Source organism: Macaca nemestrina, chromosome 6 (assembly GCF_043159975.1).
Source record: "Macaca nemestrina isolate mMacNem1 chromosome 6, mMacNem.hap1, whole genome shotgun sequence".
Lineage (NCBI taxonomy): Eukaryota > Metazoa > Chordata > Mammalia > Primates > Cercopithecidae > Macaca > Macaca nemestrina.
The window spans coordinates 60,784,870-60,804,382 of NC_092130.1; the positions used below are offsets into that span (position 1 = coordinate 60,784,870).

The 19,513-nt window shown below is 34.9% G+C and overlaps 1 protein-coding gene and 1 non-coding gene across 2 annotated transcripts in view; one reads left to right on the plus strand and one right to left on the minus strand.

The window, feature by feature from the left end:
- The window catches only part of LOC105500031 (hydroxysteroid 17-beta dehydrogenase 4), an 88,956-nt gene that overhangs the window by 56,302 nt on the left and 13,141 nt on the right, over positions 1-19,513 (minus strand). Inside the window, exons 3-8 of the mRNA XM_011772932.2 lie at positions 8,531-8,638; positions 8,057-8,116; positions 6,800-6,821; positions 6,659-6,705; positions 5,039-5,123; positions 3,460-3,647 (exon numbers count right to left, since the gene is read on the minus strand). Coding sequence (XP_011771234.2) covers positions 3,460-3,647; positions 5,039-5,123; positions 6,659-6,705; positions 6,800-6,821; positions 8,057-8,116; positions 8,531-8,638 — 510 coding nt within the window. The remainder of the gene's footprint in view (positions 1-3,459; positions 3,648-5,038; positions 5,124-6,658; positions 6,706-6,799; positions 6,822-8,056; positions 8,117-8,530; positions 8,639-19,513) is intronic.
- Positions 13,549-13,650, plus strand: LOC112423388 (small nucleolar RNA U13). The gene has a single exon (XR_003013860.2). It is a non-coding gene; the product is annotated as a small nucleolar RNA U13 (small nucleolar RNA).

Sequence of the window (19,513 nt, forward strand, 5' to 3'; positions counted from 1 at the left end):
TGAATAAGGTAAAATATAATGCAACCATTAAAAGATACCCTGCACTATTTTATTAAATGGGAAAATGTTCATGATATGGGAAAAGAAAAGATAATAATAATTAGACTTCCAGTCTGCACTCCAACATAAAAAGAGCTTGGAAGTTGTTACTTCCATCCTCAAACCAAGATAAAAGCTTAACAAGCTAAAAATCAACAACTCTGCTTATCGGCACCAGAGAATTCAGGTCACAGGGCAGATCACCATCGGGAAAACTGGAGACACAGGCAAACGCAGAAAACCCAGCTTACTGGGAACAGAAGCCTCCAGAGCCCAAGCAGTTAGAACACTTAAACAGTAACCGATAAATTGCTAGAGGCGGAATGTGGACTTGTTTCATCTTAGGAGGACCCAAACTTAGGAGGGGACTCTAATACTTCTATAAGTTTTACCTCCAAAATTTCCCACTACATAGTGAAGATCAGAGAAAAATCCCCTCATGCTTTGGAGAAGAAAAGGGGAAAGAAACCATTCTGAAATATGCCCAGAGTACTCTGTTCTACTTCAGCCCTGCTCAAGAGACACCACTTTACTAGAGCCTTGTCTGACCTAGGGGAAGAGTGATTAGACAATTGGAACTTCTCTAGCTTTCCCATCTCAAATAAGGGAAGGAGAAGAAAAAAAAGCTAAAAAACTCTTCTGAAGGTACCCACCTAGGACTCTGACCCACTAAAAAAAATGGAGATTTAATAATAAGAGTACACAACACTTCCCCTCCCCAATACCTTTCCATTCCATCAACAGGGCTCCAGTATAATAACAATTACAAGTGAGAGCTTCAAGATACAAACTCTATTTAACAAAGAGTTTCTAAGGAAACTCAAAGACAACAGAGTATAAAAAAACAACAGAGAGGAAGCAGAAGCCTCTGATACCCATAGCTATAGTAAATAATAAACACGGCCTAATTCCTAACGAGATAAACATAAAACCTCACACTAAGGGCCTATTAATCTCACTTGCTATTACTCAATAGCAGTATTTTTTACTTTCAACAAAAAAATTGCAACCCATGTTAAAAGGCAAGAAAAAGCATAGGCTAAAGAGACAAACATTAGAACCTGATTCATATATGGCAGAGATTTGGAGATTACTAGACAAGGAATTTAAAATAACTATGATTACTATGCTTAGGGCTCTAATGGAAAAAGTGAATAATACACAAGAACAGATGGTTACTTTAAGCTGAGAGATAAAACTCTAAAAAAGAATCAAAAGAAAATACTAGAAATCAAAACCACTGTACAAGAAATGAAGAAAGAATCAGTGAGCTTGAAGATATGTCAATACAAACTTCCTGAACTGAAACGCAAAAAAGGAATGAGAAAAATGGAACAGAATAAAGATCTAAGAACTGCGGGACAATTACAAAAGATATAACCTGCATACAATGAGAACCCGAGAAGAAGAAAAAGAGAATAAGCAGAAAAAATATTTGAAGGAATGATGGCTGAGAATTTTCCAAAATTAATGACACGAATCTCAGAGGATACCAGGCAGCATAAATATCAAAAATCTCCACCTAAACACATCATACGCAAACTGCAGAAAACCAAAGATAAGGAGAAAATCTTGCAAGAAGCCAGAGGGGAAAAAAACGCCTTACCTATAGAGGAATAAGGATAAGAATTATGTCACACTTCCTTTCTGAAACCATGTAACCAAGAGGAAAGTGATGTGAAATACAGGCCCATCTCATTGTATTATATTCCACTTTATTGTGCTATGCAAATATTGCGTTTTTCACAAACTGAAGGTTTGTGGCAACTCTACATGAAGCAAGTCTATCAGCGTCATTTTTCCAACAGCATGTGCTCACTTCATTTATCCATATTGGCATTTAACAATAAAGTGGTTTTTAATTAAGGCATGTATATAGTTTAGATCTACACATAATGCTCTTGCACATTTAATAAACTACAGTATACTGTAAACATAACTTTTACATGCACTGAGAAACCAAAACATTTATATGACTTGTTTTACTGCAATCTTAGCTTTATTGTGGTGATCTACAACCAAACCTGCAACATCTCCAAGATATGCCTGTATTTAAAATGTTGAAAGAAAAAAGCCACCAACCTAGAATTCTGTATCCAATGAACTTATCCTTCAAAAGTAAAGGAGATTAAGAGAATAGAAAGACAAGCCACAGACTGAAAAAAAAATTTCTAAAACATGTATCTGATAAAGGACTTGTTTCTAAAATATACAAAGAACCCTTAACATTCAAGAAAACAAACAATCCAATTTAAAAATGAGTGAAAGATGTGAATAGACGTCTCAACAAAAAAGACAAATAAATGCCAAATAAGCACAGGAAAAAAATGCTCAATACCATACGTCACTAGGTAAGTGCAAATTAAAACAATAAGATATCACTACATATCTATTAGAAAACCTAAAATCCAAAGTACTGACAATAAAAAATGCTGGCGAGGATGTGGAGCAACAAGAACTCTCATTAATTGGTGGTGGGAATGCAAAATGATACAATCATTTTGGAAGACAGTTTAGCAATTTCTTACAAAGCTAAACCTAGTCTTATCATCATAGCATCCAGCAATCACACTCCATGATATGTGCCCAAATGACTTAAAAACTTATGTCTACACAAAAACCTGCACATGAATGTTTATGGCAGCTTTATTAATAAGTGCCAAAAACTGGAAGCAATAGAGATCTCCCTCAATAGGTGTATGAATAAAAAAAATTGTAGTACATTTATACCATGGAATATTACTGAACGATAAAAAGAAGTGAGCTTCAATCCCTGAGAATTCAGGAAGAAAAGGGGAGACAGAAACAGGTGAAACACAGGGGATTTTTAGGGAAGTAAAACTGTTCTGTATGACACTATAACAGTGGATACATAACTTTATGCATTTGTGAAAACCCATACAATTGTACAACACAAAGGGTGAATCCCAGTGTAAACGATTAACTTTAGCTTATCATAATGGTTCCATACTGGTTTATCAATTGTAATAAATATACCACTCTGACCAAAGATGTTAATAGCAGGGAAAACTGTGGGAGGTAAAGTATATAAGAATTCTCTGTACAATTTTTCTGTAAATTTAGAACTGCTCTAAAAAATAATCTATTTTTACAACAATTATTATGAAACAGGAAGAATATTACCCCATTCCGTAAAAAAAAAAAAAAAAAAAAAAAAGACTATCTATACAGAGAAAAAGAATGAAAGTTTTTATCAATGTGGTAGAATTATGGGTCATTTTTTATTTTTTCCTTTGTGCTTTTCTAAATTTTCCACAATGAACACAATTTACACATAATGCTTTTGAAATTGAAAAAATAATAATTTTTAAGTATTCAGAAAATTAAATACTTTTGCAAAGCTCACTCCACATAGATTTGTAAGTAACAGCACTGAAAAATATAAGCTTGCTTACTAACCTTCAGGCATAACTGTCTGAGTCATCCGTGATCCAGCATTAGGAGCAATGGTGTTACAATGAATGTTGCTTTTTCTGCCTTCAATTGCAAGAGAATTTGCAAGGCCCAGAAGACCCAACTTTGCAGCACTATAATTTGCCTGGCCAAAGTTGCCATATATTCCTGAAGCTGATGAAGTCATAATAATTCTAAAAAGAAAATCAATCTCTCAATATCATCTTTTCCATAATTTGATAACATTGCAACTCCAATTCTGTTTTGGTACTATTGTACCTATCAAAAGCAACTATGTATACCGTCATTAGCTTCTTACGATCATGATTCATGTATCTAAAATAATATTAATATATAAGTAATCTCTCAAAATTCAACTACAAGATTTAACTGTTTTAAAAAGATTTTCTGGCCAGAACCAAATGATCTTACACTTACACTTACACTTAAATGTAAGAATGTATATTCATTATCTATCAAAAACAACAATAAATATTTATAACCATAAAATAACCTGGTAACATACAAGTTAAAATTTTAGCAAGAAATATTAAATCGAACAGTTCTAATTTTTCAGTCCTCATCACTTTGCCTCTCTCCCTTTCTGAATAATATTAAATGCCTCGTTAAAACAATCATCTCAAAATCTGACCCAACCTCACTAACTCTACTTAGGCTAAGTAAAACAAATCATGTCATCTATTCTCAGAAACTTTCAGGACCAGGATAAACTAGAAATCTCCAACAAAAACAGGCATCACAAGCAATTTGCTTCTATTAGGTATGTATGAGCCCTAAATTAAGAGGAATGACCTCAACACTAGAGTGCAAAAGAGAACATGGATTAAGCGTACTAGCACTGCCACAATGAGTTACTTATCTAGGAGCAATCATGAGAGGTCCTACAGTTCTTAAACAGTTGATAAAGACTAACTAATGTCTGACTAGTACCAGTCAGCAGGAAATAGCCATTCATCTCTCCCCAGTTGGGAAGACATGAAATAATATTCAGGTTACAGAATAAGGTATAGCCGAATCCTCAATGTGTGTACTACCTTCTAAAATGCCAGAAACTAAGGCAGAAAGATCACTTGGGCCCAAGAGTTTGAGACCAGCCTGGGCAACAAAATGAGACACCATCTCTACCAAAAAATTAAAAAATTAGCCAGGTGTGGTGGCACATACCTGCAGTCCCAGCTACTTGGGAGGCTAAAGTGGGAGGACTGCTTGAGTCCAGGAGGTAAGGCTGCAGTGAGCCATGTTCATGCCACTGTACTCCAGCCTGGGCAAGAATGAAACCATGTCTCAAAATAAAATAAAAGTTGCCAGAGAACAGCAAGAAAATCTTTAATAACAAAAAGAGGTAAAAAATAAATATAAAGCTGTCCAGCTCAGCCAATCTGTGACTAAGTGATACCAATTTAATGAGGGTATGTGTCAAAACCATATGTTAAAAGCCATATCTAAAGATGTTTTCCTCAATATCATAAATCATTTCACAACACTTCACATAATCTTTCCCTGTACACAAGAACCCTCAGACACAACATCTTCAATCCCCCTTGACAACCACATGCAACTCTACCTTCCGTATTTCTGTTTCTTCATGTGATCCCATGCTGCCCGTGTCACTTGGAATGAGCCCCGCAAATGAACTCTGTGGATTATATCTAAAACAATAAATTATGTTTATTGAATATTTTGTAAAAACTTAGATAAGCATGTCTGAGAATCAACATAAGCAATGTTGTATTTATACAAAGATGTTCATTTTATACCTAATGTATAAAATCACCTACTGTCGCACCCCAATGAGTATTTTGCCTTTGTTTCAGTTATGCTACTAATCGACAGTTCACACCTAGAACTACAACAGCTTTCCTCATAATTTGTAAAATTAATGGAACACCTACATCCAAATATAATGCTATGCCCTTAATTTATGCCTACTTTATATAAAAATTTGCTAATATAAAATCCAAGATTTTTACAAATATAACTGGCACTCAAGACTAACATCAGTTAAAGGATAATCATAAACCACATAGCTCATTAAGAAATATTTACAAAATATTCACTAGATCCCTACTGTTACCGTCTGCAAATGAGTTTGTGAAAGAGGCCTGTTTTCACAGATTTCGATCTAATGAAGCACTCACAAAACATTCAGACAGACAACTCTAGATTTTAACTGTCAAACTTTTTAAGCATTCTTAATTTTGTTAAAACAAATGTTTTCCTGTGTATATTAGAAGAAGAATGTAAGAGTGAAAAAAGGAACTAAAAAAAAAGAGAGAGAGAAGGGTAGTCAGGAGTAGTGGGCTTAGTAGGATGGCATCAGAGAAGGAAATACCTCAGTCCCATCGCAGCACCAAGAAAAGCACCAACATAGGCCCCCTTTACCAGCAAATCCTATCTTTCTTAGCTTCTTTTTTATCCCAGTTGTTACAAAGGAAGCAGAAACTAAAAGCTCTTCTTAGCTTAATTGTAAATCAAAGATATTAATTCTTCCTTCAAGAGACAGTCAGGCAATATTCCCCCAAAACACATTCTATAAACAATGATACAACTGTTTCACCTCAGTTGCCATGCCTCCCACTGTCTCAGCCACTACTCTTCATTTTAGTTCTGATGGCCAATGGAAGTAAGGACAAAGAAGAGCAAAAGAAAAAAAAAAAAACTCTTAACTGTGATTTGTTCATTATCTAAACTCAATCTTTCCAATTCAGACAGAATGGAAAACTTTCCTATTTACTAGAAGCTTCAAAATTATATCCAGGTTTTGTCCTAACCTGTTCTAAGATCGCCATCATTTTTAGTACACTAGACTCCCTTACATATCCTGCTCCTGCTCTTGAGAAAGATTCACACATCTGGATAAGCACATTAAAGGCTGTTAGAGTTAATACAGCTAGAAAATGCTGACAACCTCTTAAGGAGAAAAAAACGGGAGAGGGAAACCTGAAGAAATAAAATCCTTTTAGACAACTTCTAAACAAATGATTTAACATTTTTTAAACGTATTAAATGTTTTCTAAAAGAGGCTACTTCTAACTATTGTTTTCAATACACAGCTTACTCATCATATATACTAGCAGCAAAAGTAGGTAGAAGCAAGTTTTTCCTTAAATGTATAAATTTATCAAATATTAAAAAGGCTAAATGGATAAGTAAGTTCCACAGAGACATATTAAAATCAACTTACCCCAGTCTTCATCACTTATCCTAGCAAAGGAACGATCCCTCAGAATTCTAAAAAATCAATGTTGTATAGGGTAAGAAGAGGAAAGTTATATTTTTTAAAAAATTATATGCACATCACTAAAAATGAAAAAGAAATACTCACCCAGCATTGTTGACCACAACATCTACAATATAAAAAGATCCAAGTCACATATAAAAGCAAGCACAGTAGTTTGCATTTGCTTACAACTCACATTTCTCTCAAAACTGGCTTTTTTAACCATGAAAAAGTAAATATAATAGGTAAAGAGTGCTATTAAAACAAACTCTATACCTACATCAAAAAAATTGACTCACAAAAGCCTAAGTATCACATTATATCAAGCACCTTCCTCTCAAACTAATATCTATAAATTTTCCCACCTCTCTATCAAAATTCTATCCACTTATTTATAGAATTAGCTACTGTACAACTCTTAGGTTCTAAGGAATCAGAATCATAAGCCATTCTACACTTAACCTCAGAATTCACTTAGCAAGTTAAAGTTAGATTTTTTCCTTGCCACTCAAAAGTAAAAGGCCCAAAAAGAAAACCATTAGAGTTACAAACTGATGCCTTATCTTGATACATAATTATTTTCTCACTATGAAAGAAAATAATTACTTTTTAAGGTTCAGTCCTCTTGTGGCTATTTTCACCCTATGATTTCATATTTTTGTGGTTTCTATCCCTGTCAGATAATATGTGAACATGGTTCTTATGAGTTCCATCAAAGATAATAAGAAAAATAAATGTGACAGACCAAACAAAAAAGGGGAGAGCACATTCAACTAAGAATAAGTAATGTTTTTCAGATTGTAAACATGTTGGGCTTATCTTCTGTGATGTCTCCATCTAGCAGCTAAATAATCTATTAAGAGTACGTGGGACTAAACTGGGAAGATTAGCTAGAGAAATAACAGACTAAACAATTTATTTCAAATATGTCTTAAAAATTAAGATTTTTATTACAGAGAAATCATCATAATTTGCAAGATATTGGATCATTTTAATCCAAATTATTATAATTATCCAAAAGAATCCACTGGGTCCTCTATTGCCAAAATATTGGTTTATTTTTTATCTTATAAACATCTTTGAGGTTTAACTGAATTATTTAAAAAAGGACACTGAGTAAATGTTTACAAGTTTTTTAAAGCACTTAAGGTGCAAAAAAATGAACTCAACACTATAGCCATAAACTTGCCACCTCAATGAAGCCCTTTTTGAAATAAGTAAAATAATTAACTTAAAAATCAAATTTTAAAATGTGATTATGAGGAAAGAGGTATCTGTTTAGTAAATAAAAGTCAACTTAAAAATATTTTATTAGGAAGGTAGAAGTTGCTCCATAAGAGCCATAACACAAAGAAACATCACCTATTCTTCCAAAAGCATCCAGTGCTGTCTTCACAACCTTCTCTCCTTCTTCCACTGAATCTGAGGGAAATGAAAATTTGTATGAAATTTCAGCAACCTCCCTTCCAAAGGACTTCTAATTTCTGTGGGTCAGAGTACACAACAAATGCTATTCACCCAACAGAACTTAGAAGAACATATCCATATCTACAGTAATTTACTAATTATTGTATGTGCTCACTAAGAATTGTAATTATTGTGTGTGCTCACTAAGAAAAATAGTAAACAACAGAACAAAGGTTAGAATCATGAAATAGTCTACATCAAAAGTGTTAAAAATTCTCCCATATATAAAATACGTAGTCAGAGAATTTTGGCAGACTTAGAAAATCATAATTACACTGGAATACTGAGATATTTGCTCAAAGATTATTAATGTAGCAAACAGCATTAGTTGAAGGAAAATAAGTAGTATAGTTCTCTCAAATACCATACCATAGCTGGCCACTGCTTTTCCACCTCTCCTTCTTATTTCTTCAACAACCTTATCAGCAGCCAAGGAGCCTTTACCAACTCCTTTGAAGTCCCCTCCCAAATCATTCACTGTAACGCAAAAACAAACAAACAACAATTAATTATTCTAGACTTTCAATGTGTGTGTGTGTGTGTGCGCGCACGTGTTGAAAATGAAATTCTAATTACTAGCACTTCTCTTCAGTCATCTGCCCAATTCCTTCCTACCCTATCCCATCTTACTAAACACACCACAGGCATTTTCAAAACATTCCTCTTCATTTTTGAATACAGACATAAAGAAACAGCAAAAATATTTAAACACGGGTTCTTCTCACGACATTTTTAACTATGCAGTGTTTTTCCTCTTTCAAAAAGTAAAAAAGCCTGGGCATGGTGGTTTATACCTGTAATTCCAGCACTTTGGAAGGCTAAGGTGGGAGGACTGCTTGAGCTTAGGCATCCAAGACCACCAGCCTGGGCAACATAGCAAGATTTCATCTCTACTAAAAACCAAAATAATTAGCTGGGCATTATGGCATGTAGCTGTAGTCCCAGCTACTTGGGAGGCTGAGGTGGGAGGATTGCTTGAACCTGGGAAATCAATGCTGCAGTGAGCTATGATCATGCCACTGCACTCCAGCCTGGGCAACAGAGCAAGATCCGATCCAGAAAAAAAAAAAGGAGCAGGGAAGAAAAGTTTAAAAAAAAAAAAAAAAGATTCAACCCACTTTTCAGCAAAAGAAAAGAAAAAATGTGAAAATCACTTTAAGATTAAATACACAGGAAAACAAAACTACTATAAAATCGATCAATCCTACTTCCACATCTTTATCCAAAACAACTGAAATCAGAAGAAAAATTGACTTGACATTCTCTTCAAATATCAAAGGATATTAGCACTCCAATGTTCACTGCAACACAATTCACAATAGCTAAGATGTGGAAACAACCTAAATGTCCATGGATAGATGAATGAATAAAGAAAATGGGGTATATACATGCAATGGAATAGTATTCTGCATTTAAAAAGAATAAAATACTGCAATATGTGATAATATGAATAAATTCTGAAGACACTAAGTTAAAAGAAATAAGTGAGTCACAAAAGGACAAATACTGGCATGATTCCACTTATGTGGGGTATCTAAAATATCAAAACTCATAGAATCAGAAAATAGAATGATGGTTGCCAGGAACTAGGGAGATGCTGGAAATGGAGAGTTGCTAACCAATGGGTATAAAGTTTCAATTACATTGGGCTGGGTGTGGTGGCTCATGCGTGTAATCCCAACACTTTGGGAGGCTGAGGTGGGGGGATCACCTGAGGTCAGGAGTTCAAGACCAACCTGGCCAACATGGTGAAACCCCGTCTCTACTAAAAATACAAAAATTAGCTGGGCGTGATGACGCACACCTGCAATCCCAGCTACTCAGGAGGCTGAGGCAGAAGAATCGCTTGAACCCAGAAGGCAAAGGTTGCAGTGAGCTGAGATCATGCCACGGCACCCCAGCCTGGACAGCAGAGTGGAAACTCTGTCTTAAGAGAAAAAACAAAAAAGTTTCAATCATGCAAGATAAATAAGTTCTAGAGATCGGCTATACAACATACCTATAACAATACTATATTGCACACTTAAAACCTTGTGAAGAGGATAGATCTCGTAAGTATTCTTACCACAATAAAAAAGTTTTTAAAGATTAAGCATACAATGTTGAAATATCTTCTCCATAAGAAAGTCTTCATGTATAAGAATGGTGATTTTAAAAGCAACAGGCATGAGCTTAAAATATTAAAAAATAGTATTTTACATTTTTACAACATACACAGTGTCTAAAATGAAAGAAATAAAAACTATTTATCAAAAGAGGTCAAAAATTACATACAGAACCAGTACATGTTTAGTCACTAATTTATACCATAACTCCATGTTCGTATGTTTAACACCTGATCACACTTACCATATAACATCTCCCTATATCCAAGTATATATTTACAAACATTGAGAATTTACTACTTGCAAGAAAATTTACAGAGGAACACACAAATGTGTAAGAATGGTGTTTGCCCTCAAAGAGTTTATTATTTATTGAAAGTTAAATATGTGACGGCGACAGTGATACACAGATTTTAGCATAAAGCATATATCCAAGCCAACATAATCAAACAAGAACAAATAACAAAGTTAATTTACACAATAATTTATGAAAAAATTTACAAAATAACATGCAAAAACTAATAAAAAGATACATAGACAAATGCCAAATAACTTGGAAAAACAGAACTTAAGAGAATTATTTGAAAATAACTTGGAAAAACAGAACTTAAGAGAATTATTTGAAACAAAGAATCTGCATTGTGAAATGATCTTCTCCATAGGGTTACTGCAGAGATTTTGAAAACTATATCAATTAAAAAGTTACTAATTAATAAACAGCAGAATGGTATACATGAAAATGTAATAGTTATGATTAACACAATTTTTTGAAACAAGATTTTTTTTTCTTCTGAAAAATTGCTCTTTTTAAAACTGGAGTGCGGGTTGACAGTGGAACTGGATAAATAGGTAATGGGATAATACGTAGAAAAAGCCAATGCCTAAAATCAGCTAAGGCATATATATTTTCACTTAACTTTTTGAAAACAGGAAATGAGTTTTTCAAAATGCGGACTGAGATTTTTTTCTGACAGTATAATATGATGTCTTATTTGCAAATAAAAATGTTACAAAGACACAAAAATAATAGAAAAAGGCTTATATTACCCCTTAACAGATGGAAAAAAGTGTTAGGATTCTCAAAAGACTGAATTCTTATTAACTGTTCATTTCAATGCAATTATTCAAATGACAGGAAACAACCAGTTAAAAAATATCAAGATTTTAAGACGGCTAACAGTCTTTTATGACCCTTTTTAAGCACAAGAAAGTTCAAAAGCAAGTTAGAATATGTGATACTTAAGTGAAGAAAGCATTGTTTGATTGTGCAATGAAACACTACCCCCAAGTGGAAATTTTACAAAGCGCAACCAGGCAGGCAAGCATTGAAAGTTGGATAAATAATTTATTGAGATCAATCATGGGCAGTTAAATAATATTGGGGTAAATTTATCTCAAACAAATCTCCACATTAGAGGCCACTAAATTGACACTGACCCATTCAGCAATCCCATTATCACCAGAGCAAAATCACAGAAATTAAAATCTTAACTAGAAAAACACTGGTTAGACGTCATCAAGATGGCCAACTAGAGGTGCCCAATCCTTGTCTCCTCTGCAAAGAAGGACCAAAACAACAAATAACAGCGCTTCAGGTAGAATGTCTAAGGGAGAACATGACAATTCAGCAAGGAAGTGACAAAAACCTTCTGAGGCAAAGAAACTCGGCATGGCAGCTTAGAGGGGGAAATGAAGCTTCCAGATGTAATCAGCTTAGAGCTGAGAGGGACTTCCTATTGTGGGTAAAAGGTTAAGTGGGAGATACCTAAGAGTCACCATTACCATCACAAATACCTGCAATCCTAGCTACCAAAGAGTTCCACAGTTCTCACAGACCCTGAGCTCAGTAGAGGGACCTTCCTGGAGTATAGACAGCTGAATTGCTCCTTAAAAGGAACACAGGCTGAGTCCTCCCCATCCCATGAGACCCAAGCTGTTACAGTACGACCCCATTTTAGGAATGGAACCACTGCTGGTGTGCATTCTGACCTGGAGGCCAATAACCCAAACATCTCCATATCCTAGGGGTGCCATCTGTCATCATCCCACCATGCCCACACAGATGGCTGCAGGATCATGAACCCAGCTAGTTTCAGTGGTACCACTATGACCTCAGTCCATGTAGCACCCTACACTCCAAAAACAAAAACAAACATTCAAGTACAATGGGGACACTGCCACCAGGAAGAGAAGGCTGACATATGCATTCCCCAGAGACTAAGAATTAGCCTGGCCAGCATCTATCGCCTCAAGCAACCATGATCTATCTAGCAGTAGAGAGCAACCATGTGCCACATGTGCCCCATATGGACCAAGACAACTGACACCACCAGCAACCCTTCCCCCTCCCATGGAGGATCTACCATGCACCATGCTCACTCACCAGGGACTGAGAACTAACCCATCTGGCAATCCCTCTTCCCAGCAAAACCGTGCCACTGTCTCCACAAACACCAAAGTCAAGGCCATTGAGGCACATACAGACATTGCTGATGTTGATTACAGCCAAAAAAATCACAAGGCAATTATACTTCTGTGCCCAACCAGAAGCTAAACCAAACACCCAACCCAACTGATATATAGAGAAAAAAGTCTTTCCCTACAAAAGTTACTTCATAAAAGTGGAAGATACGACTGTTCTACTAGACACACAAATATCAATGTAGGAACAAAAGAAATATGGAAAAACAGGCCAGGTGAGGTGGCTCACGCCTGCAATCCTAGCGCTTTGGGAGGCTGAGGTAGGTGGATCACTTCAGGTCAAGAGTTCAGGACCAGTATGGCCAACATGATGAAACCGCATTTTTACCAAAAATAACAAAAATTAGCCAGGCGTGGTGGTGGGTACCTGTAGTCCCAACTACTAAGGAGGCTGAGGCAGAAGAATCGCTTGAACCAGGAGGCAGAGGTTGCAGTGAGCTGAGATAGCACCACTGTACTCCAGCCTGGGCAACAGAGTGAGACCCTGTCTCCAGGTGAATAAATTTAAAAAAATAAATAAAGAGATACCTTTATTTAAACAATTTTTTTAAGTTAAAAAAAAAAGAAACATGGAAAAACAAGGAAACATGACACCTCCAAAGAAACACAACTCTCCAGTAACAAACTTAAATAGAAGAAAATCTACAAAATGCCTGAAAGGTAATTCAAAATGATGATCTTAAGGAAATCCAGTGAGATACAAGAAAATATAAATAGATAATACAAGAAAATCAGAAAAACAATTAACGATCTAAATGAGAAATTCAACAAAAAGATATATATATCATTTAAAAAAAACAGAGCTTCAGAATTCAATGAATAGATGATTGAATGTTCACGCTTATGTGTAAGACGTGCCTCCCTCAAACTTTGTCCTGAAACAAGCACATTGCCCATCTGATAGGAAAAAGAAAAAAGAAAAAACAAGAATTCAATGAATGAAATTTAAAAACACAATTGAAAGCTTAACAACAGACTACATCAAGCAAAAGAAAGAGTATTTAAACTCAAAGTCAGGTCTTTTGAAATAACCTAGTCAGACAAAAAACAAAAAGGAAAGAGGAAAACATAAAAAAGAATGAAGAAACCTATGGTACTAATGGGACACCATTAAGTAAACAAATTTTTACATATTGAGAGTTACAGAAGGAGTGAAGTTGGGCATAGAAAACATTTTAGCTGAAAACTCCCCAAGTCCTGAAAGAAAGATGGACATCCACATCCAGGAAACTCAAAGATCTTCAAATGTATTCAACCCAAAAATGTCCTCTCCAAAGCACATTCTCGTAAAACTGTCAAAAGTCAAAGACAAAAAGAGAATATTAAAAACAGCAAGAAAAAAGCATCAAGTCATGTATAAGGGAATCCCTATTAGACTAAAAGCAGATTTATCCGCAGAAACATTATAAGCCAGGAGAGAATGGAATGACAACATTCAAAAATGCTGAAAGAAAAAAAAAAAAAAACCTGCCAGCCAAGAATACAACTCCAGCAAGCTATCCTTCTGAAATAAAGGAGAAACAAAGTCTTTCCCAGACAAGAAAAAACTGAGAGAATTTATCACCACTAGACTAGTCTTACAAGAAATGCTTATGGGAGTCCTACATCTGAAGTGAAAGGATAAGTCTTACAAGAAATGCTTACGGGAGTCCTACATCTGGAAGTGAAAGGATGAACTACCATCATGAAAACATATGAAAGCTTAAAATTCACTGGCAGAGCAGATACACAAATGAGAAAGAGAAAAGAATCCAATTTTATCACTACAAAAAAAAAAACACAAAACTGAAGAGATAGACAATAAAAGATAAAGAAAGGAACAAAGAACATAAAAAAAAGAAAACAATTAACAAAATGACAGAAGTTCTTACCTATTTATCTTGAATATAAATGAATTAAATTTCCCAGTTAAAAGATAGAGATTGGCTGGATAGATTTTTTTAAATACTCGACTATATGCTACCTACAAGAAACTCACTTTACCCATAAAGACACACATAGACTGAAAACGAAAGGATAGAAAAAGATATTCTACATAAATAGAAACCAAAAATAAGCAGGATAACTACATTCACAACTCAGCATATACAAGGCATTTGTTCCAGGACACTCCATGTGCACCAAAATCTGTGCATACTCAAGTCCTGAAGTTGGCCCTGTGAAATCTATGTATACAAAAAGTAGGCCCTCCATATATGCAAATTTCACATCCTATGAATATTGTATTTTCTATTGATATGTGGTTTTTAAAATATAAATGTATAAGTGAACCTGTACAATTCAAACCTATGTTGTTCGAGAGTCAACTATATACATCAGATACAATAGACTTTAAGTCAAAAACAATGCAAAGAGAAAAAACAAGGTCATTATATAAAGATAAAGGTATCATTTCAACAAGAGGACATAACAGTTGTAAATATATATGCACCCAACACTGGAACACCCAGATATATAAAGCAATTGCTACCAGATCTAATGAGAAAGATAGACTTCAATACAATAATAGTTGGGGACTTCAATACCTCACTCATGGCACTGGGAAGATCATCAAGAAAGAAAACCAACAAAGAAACTTTGGACTTAAACTGCTCTATAAACAAAATGGACCAAAAAGACCACTGCTCTAGAAATGAAATTGTCCTAACAGAAGTTAATAAACTGCTCTATAAACAAAATGGACCAAAAAGACCACTGCTCCAGAAATGAAATGGTCCTAACAGAAGTTAATAGAACATCTGATCCAACAGCTGCAGACACACATCAGCGCATGGAACATTCTCCATGTCAGACCATAAGTTAGGCCACAAAACAAGTCTTAATAAATTTTTTATTTGATATGTTTTGGTTTTCTAACCACAATGAAATAAAACTACAAATCAATAACAAGAATTTTGAACACAGTACAAATACATGCAAACTAAACAACATATTCCTGAATAACCAATGGATAGCAAAGAAATTAAGAAGAATTTAAACATTTCTTGAAACAACTGAAAATAAAACCACAACCTACCAAAGCCTATGAAATATAGCAAAAGCAGTACTAAGAGGAAAGCCTATAGCAATAAATGCCTACACTGGAAAAGTAGAAAGAATTCAAATAAACAATCTAAAAATGCATCTCAAAGAAGTAGAAAAGCAAGAACAAATCAAATCCAAAATCAGTAGATAGAAGGAATGAAGATCAGAGAAGAAATAAACAAAATTCGGCCTAAAAAAAAAATACAGAAGGTCACTGAAACAAAAAGTTGGTTTTTGAAAAGATAAACAAAACTGACAATTCATTAGCTAGACTAAGAAAAAAGAGAAGACACAAATAAATAAAATAAGAAATGAAAAAAATACATTTACAACTGATACCACAGAAATAAAAAAGATCGTTAAAGACTACTGTGAACAACTCTATGCCAACAAACTAGAGGAAAACTGGACATAGACATATGACCTACAACCAAGATTCAACTCAGAAGAATTAGAAAATCTGAACAGGTCAATGACAAGGAACAAGATTGAAGCAGGTATTAAAAACTCTTCCAGGAAAGAAAAGAGCAGTATCAGACAGCTTCACTGCTGAATTTTACCAAACACTTAAAGAATACCTAATAAATTCCTCTCAAACTATTTCAAAAAATTGAAGCAGGGGAATGGATTTCTTCCAAATTCATTCTATAAGGCAGGCATTACCCCGATACCCAAACCAGACAACAACAAAACAACAAAAAAAAGAAAACTGAAGTCCAACATCCCTGATGAACACAGTCATAAAAATCCTAAACAAAATACTAGCAAACTGAATCCAATTAGATTATATATCATAATCAAGTGAAATTTAGCCAGAGATGTAATGATGGTTACATGTATGCATATCAATAAATGTGATATATCACATCAACAAAATAAAGGAGAAAAAACCATCTGATCATCTCGAGAGACACAGAAAAAGCATTTGATAACATTCAATATTCCTTCACGATAAAAACTCTCAACAAATTAGGTACAGAAGGAATGTACCTCAATACAATAAAGGTCATATATGACAAACCTGCAGCTAACATCATACTCAATAGGGAACAGCTGAAAGCTTTTCCTCTAAAAACTGAAACAAAACAAATATGCCCACTTTCACCACTCTTATTCAACATAGTGCTGAAAGTACTAGCCAGGGCAACTAGGCAAGAGAAAGAAAGAAAGGGCATCCAAATTAAAAAGAAGGATATCAAACTGTTCCTATTTACAGATGACACAATCCTATATACAGAAAAACCTAAAGACTCTACCAAAAAACTCTTAGAACTGATAAATGACTTCAGTAAAGTTGCAGAATACAAAATCAACATACAAAAATCAGTAGCATTTCTATACACCAATGTGTCGGGCCACTTCTGCATTGTTATATATAAGAAATACCGGAGACTGGGTAATTTATAAAGAAAAGAGGTTAATTGGAGCATAATTCTGCAGGCTGCACAGGCAGGGCTCCAGCATCTGCTCCTCGTAAGGCCCTCAAGAAGCCTCCAGTCATGGCAAAAGGCAAAGGAGGAGCAAGTGTATCACATGGCAAGAGTGGGAGCAAGAGGGAGAAGGAGGTCCCAGACTGTTTTAAACAACCAGATCTCACATGAACTGAGTAAGAACTCACTTATCATCAATGGGTTGGTGTTAAGCCAATCACATTTCAACATGATTTGGAGGAGAAAAACATCCATACCATATCAACCAATAACAAACTAGTTGAAAAAGAAACCAGAAAGCAATCCCATTTACAATCACCAGAAAAAAAAGAATAAAATACCTGGAAATAAATCAACCATTGAGGCAAAAGATCTCTACAATAAAACTATAAAACACTGATGAAAGAAATGGGAAGAGGACACAAAAAATGGAAAGACATCCCACGTTCATGGATTGGAAGAATTAGTACTGTTAAGATGGCCATACCACCCAAAGTGATCTACAGGTTCAATGCAATCTCTATCAAAATGCCAGTGGCATTCTTTTTTTTTGCTGTTGTTCCTAGCCACTAGACAACCAGGGAACCAGTGACATTCTTCAAAGAAATAAAAAAAAAAAAAAAATCCTAAAATTCACATGAAACCACAAAAGATCCCAAATAACCAAAGCAATACTGAGCAAAAAGAAAAAAACCTGAAAGTCTCACACTACTTGATTTCAATATATAATATAAAGCTATAGCTACCAAAACAGCAATGATAGTGACATAAAAATAGATACATAGAACAATGGAACAGAATAGATAACACAGAAATAAATCCACACATTTAAACCCAATTGATTTTCTACAAAGGTGCAAAGAACATACAGGGGAGAAAGGACAGTCTTCAATAAATGGTGCTGGGAAAACTGGATATCCATATGCAGAAGAATGAAACTAGACCCCTATCTCTCATCATATACAAAAATCAACACAAAAGTTATTAAAAAGCTAAACATAAGACCTGAAACTATGAAACTACTAGAAGAAAACATGGGGGAAACACTTCAGGACATTGATTTCAGCAAAGATTTTGTAAATGAGACCTCAGAAGCACAGGCAACGAAAGCAAAAATAAACAAATGGGACTAGATCAAACTAAAAAGCTTCTGCACAACAAAAAAAACCAACTTGTAGAATGGGAGAAAATATTTGCAAACTACTCATCCAACAAGAGATTAATATCCAAAATACATAAAAACTTAACACCAAAAATAAAAAATAAATAATCCTAATAAATAAATAAACAGTATATTTTTAAAATGGCAAATGAACTGAATAGGCACTTCTCAATGGCCAGGCATGGTGGCTCATGCCTGTAATCCCAGCACTTTGGGAGGCCGAGGCAGGTGGATCATTTGAGGTGAGAAGTTTGAGACCAGCCTGGCCAACATGATGAAACCCCCTCTCTACTAAAAATACCAAAAAAAAAATAGCTGGGTGTGGTGGCAGGTGCCTGTAGTCCCAGCTACTCAGGAGGCTGAAGCAGGAGAATCGCTTGAACCCGGGAGACAGAGGTTGCAGTGAGCCAAGATCACATCACTGCACTCCAGCCTGGGCAACAGAGTGCGACTCCGTCTTTAAAAAAAAAAAAAAAAAAAAAAAAGACATATAAATGGCCAAGAAGTATATGAAAAAATGCTCAACATGACTAATCATCAGGAAAATGCAAATCAAAACCACAACGAGATCATTTCAAGTTAGAATGGCTACTACCAAAGAGGCAAAAAAATAATAATAATAACAAAGGATGACAAGAATGTGGAGAAAATGAAACTCTCATATATTATTGGTGGAAATGTAAATTAGTATAGCCATTATGGAAAACAGTATGGAGGTTATTCAAAAAAACTAAAAACAGAACTACTATATGAATTAATCCCATTGCTGGATATATATAAACCAAAGGAAAGGAAATCAGTATGTCAAAGAGATATCTGCATTCCCATGTTTACTGCAGCACTATTCACAATAGTCAAGATGTGGAACCTGCCTAAGCATTCATTAACAGATGAATGGATAAAGAAAATGCGGCACACAATACATAATGGAATACTATTTGGCCATTTAAAAAAACAAAGAAATCCTGTCATTTTCAGCAACATAGATGAGCCTGGAGGACATTATGTTAAGTAAAATAAGCCAGGCACAGGAAGATAAATACAGCATGTTTTCACCCATATGTGGAAGCTAAATAAGTTGATCTCACAGAAGTACAGAGTATAATACTGGTTACTGAAGGCTGGGAAGGGTAGCAGGGAAGAGATGAAT